General features: G+C 32.1%; 2 protein-coding genes across 2 annotated transcripts; one reads left to right on the top strand and one right to left on the bottom strand.

The window, feature by feature from the left end:
- The first annotated feature begins 1,112 nt into the window (after positions 1–1,112).
- Positions 1,113–2,052, top strand: LOC111614851 (very-long-chain 3-oxoacyl-CoA reductase-like). The gene has a single exon (XM_023356218.1). The coding sequence runs from the start codon at positions 1,123–1,125 to the stop codon at positions 2,050–2,052; it is 930 nt and encodes a 309-aa protein (XP_023211986.1). The 5' UTR covers positions 1,113–1,122.
- An 8,239-nt stretch (positions 2,053–10,291) lies between these two features.
- LOC111614854 (very-long-chain 3-oxoacyl-CoA reductase-like) lies at positions 10,292–11,251 on the bottom strand. Its single transcript, XM_023356221.1, has one exon. The coding sequence runs from the start codon at positions 11,213–11,215 to the stop codon at positions 10,292–10,294; it is 924 nt and encodes a 307-aa protein (XP_023211989.1). The 5' UTR covers positions 11,216–11,251.
- Between the last annotated feature and the right edge of the window lie 1,554 nt (positions 11,252–12,805).

The raw sequence follows: 12,805 nt of genomic DNA on the forward strand, positions 1-12,805 counted from the left end.
GTTTTAAATTCGAATTTGTTATTGCGTATTGGTTCGATTATAGAACGATTGTAAACGTTTCAGAAAATTGATCAAATTGAAAATAGTTCGTTTGATTTTCGGCAATTCTCTTCAGCGGTAGGTGTTATATAACAATTACTATGGTTATTGAAATATTGGATGTAAATGGGGTTTGCTTGCAAAACCTCCGCTGACGAAGTCGCGGGTAACAGCTAGTAGATATATATATATATAGATAATATAGTTAATATTATATATATTCGTCAGAAATGCTGTAAGAACAATAAATCTTACGGATCATACAAGCGGTAATTGGTTTCTTGACATCGTTTGGTATGCTGCATTCAAAATTGTCAATATTTTCTGGGCATATTTTGTAGTTATCATGGCACATTTGTTTAAAAAGTCTTTATATAAATATAAACGTAATAATTAAACAAATTTTTCTTTATTAACTCTTATAGAGTATTTTATAATTCGAATTTTAATCGTGGACCAAACTTTGATAGATTATAGTTTATAAAGACAAAATGTGATGATAATATTAAATAGATTTTCGCAATTGTAATTAAAGTAAAGGCGTACAAAATATTCAAGAATTGTCAATCGAATTGTTACATGATTCGCGATAAATTAAATAATTTATTAATTAAACTCGTCCTTGTCAAGTTTTTCACTTTATTAAATAAAAATATATTAAAACAAGATACTGATTAATTAACGATTATTAATTATTACAGTATATTTTATATATAAATTTTTATCTAGGAAATGTAAATGTATTGTCAGAAAACACCTATAGACTCTATAGATATGAAGCACATAGATAAATCAAGTTTAAGTTTAATTATTTTAAAGGCTATAATAAAAATTCTAAAGTAGGACATATATATTTATATATTTTTATTATAATTAAAGTATAATTAATATTACGTAAAAATTATTTTATTTGTTTAAATTCTGTATAAATTATCGATTTATTCAATTAGATTTAAAATTGGAAAATTTTATATATTTTTAACTTTGTACTTGGTTTGTTTATGTTAAAAATTGATATCAGTGGAGTGCATAGAAAATGTTTAAACGAAATTGATCGTAGTCTCTAGCAATTTTTGATTAACTATGTTAGAAGTTATACAGGACAGTTCTAATTTGTTATATTTTGGTGTTTTCTCCACCCTTATCTTCATTTGTTTGTTATTATTGCGGTTATTTAATTTACTCAGGATACATCTTCCTAATTGTACTCGGAATTTAAGAAGCTGTACACAATGGGCCATAATCACCGGAGGAAGTTCGGTGATAGGAAAAGGTTACGCTCACCAACTGGCTAATTTCGGATTAGATATTGTGATTATCAGCAAAGAATTAGAAGAGCTAAAAGCTACAGTCGAAGAAATCAAGAGCAAGTATGGCGTACGTTGCTGCTACACGCACGTTGATTTTACCGAAGAAAACGTATTCCAATTTCTAAATAACAGCTTGTATGGTATAGAAATCGGTATTTTCGTGAATTGTGCCGATATCGAAGGCGAAATTCCGTGCCAGTTCCTACAGGAATCCGATGAAAACGTATACTGGAGTACAGATTTGCGCGTGAGAGCTGTAACGAACATGACGCGCTTGATTGTGCCTTTTATGCTGGCTAGACAAAAAGGTATCATTATCAATATCTCATCCATATTTTCGGCTTATCCGTGCCCTTTTTTGAACGTATATTCATCGTGTAATGCGCTTTCTGATCGCTTATTTCGATCCCTTTCCTACGAGTATAAATCCCAGAATGTAAACTTTCAGTCAGTTATTCCTTTGAACGTCTGCAATAAAATGGAGGAAAAAATTGTTCAAGATCTTCCAATTTTGAAATTCTTTATTCTCGATAGAGATCGGCTTGTAAAAAATGCCGTTTCGACTATCGGCCTTACTGATTATACCACAGGATATTGGCTGAGTGATGTCTTGTGGCAATTTTATTTAATTATTTTGTTCAAATGGTACTGTACTTATTCAAGTCTGAAAGCAAATTACAGAAAAATAAATACCGTTAATTAACAGATTCAAATGAAGTAATTGATTAAAATAGTTTTATTTAAATTAAAATTGTGATTAAGTTATATAAAATTTTAAAATGCATTAAATGAGTTTTATTGATTTTCAGATGGTTTTATATTAATTTAAGGCTACTTACAGCATTCATAAGTTTAATTTTTCATTTAAACTGGATTAAAATACTTCAACTTTGCATATTTAACGATAAATATTACGTCAAAGACTTTAAAATTGTTATTAATTTTATATCAAAAATCGAGAATTATTTTAATACGTATGCTGTAACTGAGTGATCATTTTAGTTACAAGTTGATAATGAAGAAAAATATCAATTTATTAAAAAAATTAATCTAAACAAGCAAGTTTATATTTATATATGTTGTAGTATTATTATACTGTACAGTACATAATGGCGCATCCAGAGGATGAAAAGGGTCGATGGCATTCTCCAAGAAGAAAGAAAATAAACACTAGAAAATCTTCCAAAAATCTTTTCTTAATTAAAATTAATATTGTACGTGTCTGATATTTCTATACTACTTATGAATTAACAGTGGTTTAAGCTTTAGAATTCAATAAAATTCCCACCTTATGTGAGCTCCCTCCATGATTAAATCCCGAGCGAGTCACTATATAGACTTACTTTAAATGAATATTCTATATTCCTTTGCCAATTTTTATCATAAAAAACGAAAATTTACCTCTAATTAACTCAGTTTATTAATTATTTATAATGCTAATTATTTAAAGAAGAAATTCAAGTGGTTCGTCTGGCAGTTTTAACGATTCATAAGCAGAGAGATGAGAAATGAAAATTGATAAATGAAATTTTCATTTAGTTTGCCCTAATTCGATTCCGTTTCGTCCACAGTAGGCTTACATATTCTATATAAAGAAGACATAAATGTTAAAATTAGAGAAGTTTGCGAGATATGTAAACATGTGTTAACTCATTAACTGCTTGATTGATGATGTAGACTATAATCTGCTTTTAGAGAAAACGTGCAGATATATAGTTTATTCTAAATTTAGAAGATTTTAGCACGTTTATCGATCTCGTCAAGGGTGTTTTTTCGAGGACATTTAGGCCTACATTCAATTAGTTATCAGTGAGATCTGAAAATAGGTCATTCTAATGTTGTGAGTACTCCTAGTTACACGATACAATGGATTACCTTGAGAGATACTAATGAAATGTATGCATTATTAATGCAATAATTATGCATAAATTTTTGTTAATTTTACGTTTTTAAAAATATAATATACATTTTTTAACGCTGTTCTTTAACGCTTAAGGCCTGAAGAAAGTTAAGTAATCCGGGCCTTTTGTTGACGAAAGGCCTTTGTCTATTTTAATGTATTTAAATCTACTATTATTATCTTCAATATTATTATTGATATATATATATATATTGATATATAATGGTATCAATATTATTATTTGATATACTGTATAAGATAAAGATGTGACGTTTAGTGGTAGATAAGGCAAGGTTAAGCGGTTTTATTTCCAAAAATATAACTTACTTTTTTATTGCATTCCTTTGTTTTATTGTCCGCATAAAACTTTTCTGTTTCTTATACAGAATTAGCAGCTTCTGTTTTTTAAAATAGGCACAGGCTTTATTTTAAAGACAATTCTAAATATAGAATTTTTTTTATGTACACTATCTTTCAAAATAGCGTGTTTTAATTTTTAATATTGGAAATAATCTAAAAGTCTATTAAACAATCTGGCAAAATTTCAAAATTAAAAAACAAAATAATTAAGTCACGAAACACTAGGGTTGTTTGAATTAAATGAGTCATCAATCCTTCTTAACAATAAGCTACGTAGATGACAACTCAGATAGGGAAAGTCGTTAACAACTACTTTCAAATTTCAACACAAACTATTTTCAGTGCTGCTTGTTTTTTTTCCAGCAGAATAAATGGTTTTAGCCTTTAAAAAATTGAATGTTTTATTATGGATTAAATTCAAAAACCATTAAGTTTTCTAGGCCGCATTTGGGCACTATAAATAAATAAATATACAGGGTGAGCCAACGAAAACGAAATGGCAGAGTCTTCGTCTTCGTTCAAGCAAATCGCTCGGACAGGTCGATTTTATTCTCATGGGGGACATCTTCAGCAATAAAGTTTTTGCAGACAACAGACAACAAAAAATTTAAAAACTCATTCATTTTTTATTAACTAAACAAACATTTATTTCAAATAAAGTAACAAACATAAGAAAAAGTTATCAAGTATTCAATAAATGTTCGAATTGAGCACCACATCTCTGTCGATTCATTTCTTACTGGACGTTCACGTCCGGGGTCGCGTCTTTTGTTAACTGAAACTTTTGAACCCATTGCCACAGAACTTGTTAACTGAAACTTTTGAACCAAATCCAGAACGTATTTTGCATTACAATATTTGTTTGGATAGCGTTGATTAAATAAATTTGTAGTAAGATAAGCATTCTCGCGATTTCTGAAATGAAGAGTTACTATTACTACCCTTTCAGCAATTGTGTAAACCATAACGATTACTGTATGTTGTAGAAAATTCATAATAAACAAATAATAATCTTAAATTCCGATTGAATCATTAATTGGTCAAGCTTAATGTGAACACTACAAAAAAGAACATCTGGAAACAGATAACACATTATCAGCCATAATTTTATGATCCAGTTTTGACTTGCATATGTGGTCCAGCTTAAAATGTTTTTTTTTTTTTTTTTTATGTTTGTTAACAGTTTGTGTTACTTTTCTTCCGAATAAATGTTTGTTTAGTTAATAAAAAAATGAATGAGTTTTTAAAATTTTTTGTCGTTTGTTGTATTCAGAAGCGCAAAAACTTTATTGCAGAAAATGTCCCCCTTCGGAATAAAATCGACCTGTCCGAGCGATTTGCTTGGACGAACACGATAACTCTGCCGTTTCGTTTTCGTTGGCCCACCCTGTATATACAGTATAGCGTCGTTTATCCGAATCAATTAGGGACTGGGGTTGTTCGGATAACTGATTATGTACGAAAAAATATTCCATGTTGAAATTTTTTTCCGTTGTGTGTCGCTTCGCGTTGAATTTTCGTCGATGTTAAGCCTAACGAAAATTTTTAAATAATAATCGTGGCTATTGTATCGTTAAAAATTATTTCTTTATTTTTTACAAACAAAATAAATTTATTAAAAAATATAAAAACAAAAAAATTATACTTTAGAAGTTAATCTAGTATCAAAAACGTTCGATTCAGCATGACACAGTACTCAGAAAAACACCACACAAAAGTGCCAGTGCTGCAAGCTAAAACACACATCAACAAAAAAAAAATATTGGAGTAGCCCAAAATATAGCCAAATATTGCAGCGCTACAGCACTAGCGAAAATTTAAATTTGCCCACTGGAATTCTTTCGGATAAACGACGCTCTATTGTATATAGTAATTGACATATCACTTATTGCAATATACCTATTATTTTACACATATATAGAACGTATTTGTCCGCATACTGCTGGCGTGGCCTTCAAATCACACGCAGCCTTTGATAATTCATATATAGTCCAATTAAATATAAAATGATAAAGACTTAATTTATATGAATTTTCAATTAGTAAAATGTGCGTTCTGTTCTTTTCTCCAATAAAGAGGTCTGTTTAAATGTTATATGTATGTAGAAAATGTGCATTTATACAAGCTCAAATACCATATGTAACCGTAAAAGAGTTGAAGTTTGAAAATTAAAGTTAAAATTAAATTCGTTGAAGTTTAAAATAATATTTTAAACTTCAACGAATTTTACAAAAACGGATGTCTAAAGAAACTTTCGATTTTAGAAAGGAAGTTGATATCCTTTGCACTGCCGACTCATGAGATGAGTCGAGCTTTTGCACACGTTACTTGGCCGTCAGAGAAGGCCGATATAAAAGGGACATTTTCCCGCCATTCGGGGCAGTTCGTCGAAAGAGGTATTGCCACACGAATCCCGTAAAGTCATAAGAACTAGCCATACAATATAGAGCAGTCCGTCGAAAGAGGTAAAGAGGCCACACGAAGAAAGTCCGTCATACTAGTCTGTCATACGAATTAGTTAATTGAAAGTCATACTATAGAGCTCTCTTTACGAAGTATACGATAAGATTGTCATATGAGAAGTTATCTTTAAAGGAAAGTGCCATAGAAAATATAAGAAGAATAGTTACGACAATAGATGATTTTCATACAATGAAAGATTGAAAGAACTGAAAAGGTAATATGATAATCGTTAGATCGATGTAAGCCATTGGCGTGCCGTCATTGGAAGAGATGGATGCGCCGCTTTCCTTGTATTTTCTAAAAAATAAATACATATTAATTTTAATTATATGAAAATAATCGCACAATATCTTATTATAACCGCATTACGTATCTTATTATAAATTTCTATACTACACGTGAAAAAAAAAGTAAGATTGCTATTGTGTATTCGAATATTAGTGGCGGAGTGGAAGCGCTGTATTGTCAGCTTCCAAACAGCCAGATTCGCGCGTGCACTTTACAGAGCACCAACCTCACCCGGTTTAGCTGGTGGAAGCCTAGGACGTTGGGTGGATGCTACACATATAACGCTTCCAATTCTATCCAGGACCGGTTCTGGGCTATTAGCCGCCTGTCCGCTAGATATTTGGCCGCACTCACTCGATTATGTGAATCACGAGTAGATTTATAACTTAACCAAACCGATAAGAATTTACTAGTATGTTTTTATGATAGTTCTGTATAGTTGACAGGAGTTTTAAAANATAACCGCATTACGTATCTTATTATAAATTTCTATACTACACGTGAAAAAAAATAAGATCGCTATTGTATATTCGAATATTAATGGCGGAATGGAACCACGAGTAGATTTATAACTTAACCCAACTGATAAGAATTAACTGATATATTTTTACGATAGTTCTGTATAACTGACAGGAGTTTTAAAAAATCCATTAAAATTTTTGATATTTTTATTCCGCTTTCCGATTTTACAGTCGACCCCCTATAATTACGGTCCCTATAATTACGATTCCTATAAAACTACGAAAAAATTGCTACCGGTATCCGAAAAAAATAGTAAAAGTTCCCTATAAACACCTCAAACGTCATCGGGCAGCCGAACTACTTTCCCGCCGTCCGTAGCGCCACGCTACGGAGAGATTTCTATCGTCTGGACAATATTATATAAATTATATATAAATTAGGTACTGTACATATAATTATATATTAATTATATATAAATTAGGTACTGTATATATAATTATATATTAACTTATTGTAACTTTGTTATAATTAAATATATAATTTCCGCCGTCTAGCGTGGCGCCACGCTACGGAGATTTTTACGCTAACTATCGTCTGTCAGTATGTAAATTAGGTACCGTAAGTCTAATACAGTACTGTAATTTTATACATTTCTTGTGAAAGAAACATTTCTTATTCAACGGCGATTAAAATTATTTATATTAATGATGTCTCCGAAGTTCTACGAAGTTTTCACAGAAAAATAAGTTGTTAGAAATCGGCCGCTCTTTGCTGAGCTGTTCCGCGACGAAAACAATGTTGAGCAATGGCAATGTCGAATGGTGACACTCGGTAAGTAATCCTACAATTTTTTGTTTATAGCGTAGTTTATACGGATTATTCCCAAAAAATATATACGTATTTTGGAAATGTTGAGTCGGATTAGTCTAGAATCGATTAATTTTATGGAAGAAAATCTTTCAAACAGCCGTAGTCCGTAAACTTGACACGTGTCGGGTTGTGATTGGAAGGATTCGTAAGAAATCGGATTCCTAGAGAATGGAACGTATCTATGATCTTATAGGGGGGGTCGACTGTATATTACTCACGGATTTCGATGTTAAACCAGTGATATTACGATTTCGTACATCCCATCTTTAAGGGGATGTAGAAATAAACGTGTACAATTCTTTTATAATGTTAAAAAATTAACTGTTACTTCGACAGCGTCATTTACAACTAAATTTAATGAATGAGAGAGATGCACCAGGTACATAAAAAGCTCTAGAATTTATTTTCCTTAAATTTACGATTTATGTATCCGTTTTGTCATTAAAATTAGTCTTTCCACTTTTTTCCCGAGACTACAAATATTCGAGTGCAAACTAACCGGTTTCGACTTATTTCTCCTTAAGAAGTGGTTAAATAATTAAGCGGTTAGGGAATTGGGGACATAAACAAAACCCTGATGAAAGAGCCGAAATTTTACTTAAACAAAAGCTTATCCGAACCATCTCTAGCCGAATACAGTGGAGACTGATTTCTTCGTATTATTAATGTAATAAAGACAGAAAGTTTTCAGGTTCAATGAGAGTGACCGAAAAGTTGTAAATTTTGGAAATTTCCGTGGACAACACCTGGTCCTAAAACGAATTAGTTAGAAAACAAACGACGGACAATCTATTACGTTTAACATTTAGACTTTTACGGCTATGGTGAGAAACGTTTAAAATTTACAAGAACCCTGTCGCGTCTTTTGAGGTATATTAGTGATGCGACAAAAGAAGCATTTGACATTGCCAAATCCCGAGGGTATCGGCACCCTCGGGATTTGGCAGCCCGCGTGCATGTACAGTACACACCGCACACCTAGCAGGACCGTCTCTGATTCCACTCGTAGGGAGCTATTTGACTAAGTGGTTAAGATTTAAAGAGTAAAGAATATTTTATGTTATTTTTATGTACGTTTCATTACAAAGCTGTATTTAATTATAATTTTCTTTAAAAGTATATTCATACAATTGAAGAAAGTTTTGTACCAGGTGCATGGGCGTAGCGAGGGAGGAGCCTGAGTGGGCACGGCCCTCCCCAGTGAACCTGGTGATCCCAGGTTCACTGGGGAGGGCCAGAAAATCCCCAGAAAATCACAGCCGAAAAAGTGTTAAGCCGATTTGGAAACAACAAAAAACTTAATGCTAAAAATTTTGAATACTAATAAAAAAAAAGGTCCACTGTGCCCAATGTTATGAATAATTTGAAATAATTCAATTTTGTGTTAGGTTGGCCTCTACTAGGCCCCCCCAACAAAATNAACAAAAAACTTAAAGCTAAAAATTTTGAATACTAATAAAAAAAAAGGTCCACTGTGCCCAATGTTATGAATAATTTGAAATAATTCAATTTTGTGTTAGGTTGGCCACTACTAGGCCCCCCACAACAAAACTCTGGCTACGCTCATGACCAGGTGTGTATATCCACCACACATTTTATTTCACCAAGTAAGTTTTTATAATTTTATTTTTAATTTTAGCCCTTATATCGTGGCTAGCGTTTCGGAATGTAATTGCGATATTGAAAATTTATTTTAAAAAAGTTTTGGCTCGAGAAAACATTATTAAAAGAGAACGGCCAATGCCTAAGTTAAATATAAACGCTTCAATAAAAAAATTTGTTCGACATTTTCACGATAAAATCGCTCTGTAAATGCATAAAAATGCATTTACAGAGTGAAATTAGTGTGTGGAATAAGAATGTCTTTGACAATTTAGCTGGCAAAAGACACGAAAAATCGTCGATTCTTTCGTATTTGAAGCAATTTGGAAATCGAAGCGGAATAGAATTTAACATTAGTAAATAATATAAAATAAATATTGAAAATTGTAACGAGATAATTATGGGTAATAGATATATTATATCTAAATAAATAGATGTTATATGTTTTTATCAAAGCAAGAATTGGCATTTAGAGGGCATATGGAATATATTGGATCTAATAACAGAGGTAATTATAATGAACTTGTTTATTAAGTACGTCAGATAAATAATCTATTAAAAATACATTTAAAGAAAGAATTAACTGATTGCCCCCGGATGTCGGCTTCTTATAGAAACACAGCTTCCCTATCATCAAATGTCACGGCACACCCCTGTGATCTACAGTAGAAGTCTGACACGCGTGCAGTTAAACGGTTGAATCTAAAACTATGTTCGATATTCCGCAAAACGGCAAAAAAAGCCATTAAAATAGTACAGTGGAAGTTCTTCAAGGTAATCTTTAACTCCCTCTCTCATTCCCGCTTCGAGAATTTCGAAAAACGCGTTTTAGTTTATATTTTCATGGCGCACCCTAACTGTGTACCCTATTTTAACTTTCAACTCCTAACGGTTTTGCCTCTGCGCTTATTATCATCATTTATCATTAAAATTTAAATGATAATTTATTTCATAAAAATTGATGAGGAATAATTTGTTTAATTATTTTATTTATATTTTATAACAACTTTTTATGCAAAGATGCAACTATAAAGTGGAAGTAAATATTGAGAATGTTAAAGGCAGCATACCAAACGATGTCACAAAACCAATTACCGCTTGTATGATCCGTAAGATTTATTGTTCTTACTGCATTTTTGACGAATTTATCTCTATCAAGGGACATACTTTTAATCAATTCGAAATATTCAAAATTTCTGTGTTCCTCAACCATTCTAGTCCAAATCGCAAAAGGAGTAAGAGATTGAAAACTCACGTTTTTCCATTTATATTCGTAAGACAATGCTTGAGTGAAACGATCGGAAAACGCTTTACTTGCCGAATACACGATTGAAAATGGACAAGGTATTCCGGAGGCCACTGACGAAACAGTAACGATGGCGGCCCTTTTTCTGGCTAACATCGAAGGTAAAAACAATCGCGTCATGTGAACTACCGCTTTGATGTGTAGTGCTAACATTAAATTCACATTCCTGTCGCTCTCGTTTAACATACGACAAGGAAAGTCGCCCACAACACCGGCACAGTTGACTAAAATGCCAACATCTGTATCGTTCAATGTGCTGTAGACATGTTCGTAGGCATTATCGTAGCTGAGATCGACGTGAATGTAGCGACATTCTACTCCGTATTGGCTTATAATTTCTTCGGCGGCAGCCTTCAGAGCCTGCAATTCGTTACTTACGATTACAATGTGTAAACCTCGTTTGGCCAGTTCATTAGCGTAGCCTCTTCCTATTCCCGAACTTCCTCCCGTGACCACGGCCCACGGTCCGAATTCCTTCAAATCCGAAGTGCATAGAGAGAAGAGATGTACCCTTAACACGTTAACAAACTTCCATATTAACGTTGAGACAAAAAGAATTGTACAGAATATACCAAAATAAGCCAAAATGAAACTTTGTTCTATGGCTTCGAACATGATTAAATTCTGTCTTTCTGATATATCGAAACAGAATAAAAGTTGATTTGTTATCACATTTAGCAACCAACCCGTCTTATATAATTTTCTATCGAGTTTATACACGAGTCGTAGATAAAGAGCAAAGATCGCAGCTTTGATAATTATTTTATTTAACGAAAATATTTAGTAATTTTATGATAACGAATATAAGAAGTTTAAAGTTTAATTTAAAGCTAACATAAGCAATATTCGTCTGATAAAATCTCTTATTTTTGTAACCGCCAAAAAAAGGTTTCTAGGAAAATAAACAAATTTCTTATGTCCTTCCAATCCGACGTTCATCAGAGATCAAGAACCATACAAAGACAATTTGAATTCACAGATCGCTATTTACATCCATTTCGAATCAGAGTTTGTATCGATTCCTGCTTAGTATACAGATAATAATAAACTTTTAGAATTTAGAAAACTAATAAACCTACATAGGTGTACTCAGAGTGTTCTTAATACCTTTCCAACAATTACAGTCACAATCATCTTGCATTGCGTAACACTGTTCCTTAATTATTGTTATTTTTATTCCCGTTCTTTAATTTTGCTATGTGACGTCACTATATTTGTCATCTACCAACATTGTATTTTTGGGCCTCAATTGAAAAAATTGCAGACCTATAAATTTCACCGTCGTCCGTTCGGCTGTTTTTCCTTATTCTCGAGAACGAAGTTAGATAAATAAATACACAGACCAGATGTGAAAAGAGTACGAGCAGGAAGCCCCGATTAACTATATGCAGACCTCTGGTCCAATCGAAAGTCACGTTATTTTAATTCAAATATTTTCGGTGAAAGGAGTTAGATAGATGACTGGCATGACTCTACTGCTAGCAGGAAAAGTATAATGCTCAGGAGCAAGACGCTACTAATTTGAAGATGGCGAGCATATACATTAAATTAAATAAATTAAAAAATATGATTAAAAATTGCAACCCGGCATTGTGACGATTTGACAATAAATAATTACTCGTTTTGCTTTAAAAATTTCTTAACTATACACATGTATTGTATTATATTATATGCCTCTGTGTCCTTATCATATAGTTTAGTATTTAAGATGTCTACTCGGACTTATTTTATTAATAGGACTTATTATGCCGACGACTGGTTTTGCAAATTTTGTCGGAATTTTATAAATTTGTAGTAATTTTTAATAATTTGTTTGTTTTAGAAAATCTCGGATGTAAACCTGCTGATGAGAGACGAACTAGTCCGGAACACAATAATATCGTGTAAAATGTATACAGGTGAAAAGTAAAAACTGTGTTTTTTGTGATAAGTTTTCTTAAATTTGCAGAACCAGTCGTATGTATAATAAGTCCGAGTAGACATCTTAAATACTAAACTATGTATTATATACAGAGTTTATCAGAATGACGTTTTAAAAATTTGGAGAATTGTAGAAATTGAAATTTTGAACGTTTTGATATAAGGAACCCATAGCCGGAAATGTGATATAAAGTTTTTACAGCACTTTGCACGTTCTATGCGGTCAGCATGCTGAATGAAACAGCAGAATACAGTATTTATGTCAAGTTTTATTGACAAAACAGT

The sequence above is a fragment of the Centruroides sculpturatus genome, unplaced genomic scaffold (assembly GCF_000671375.1).
Source record: "Centruroides sculpturatus isolate CEXI.00-Female unplaced genomic scaffold, Cexi_2.0 scaffold1582, whole genome shotgun sequence".
NCBI lineage: Eukaryota > Metazoa > Arthropoda > Arachnida > Scorpiones > Buthidae > Centruroides > Centruroides sculpturatus.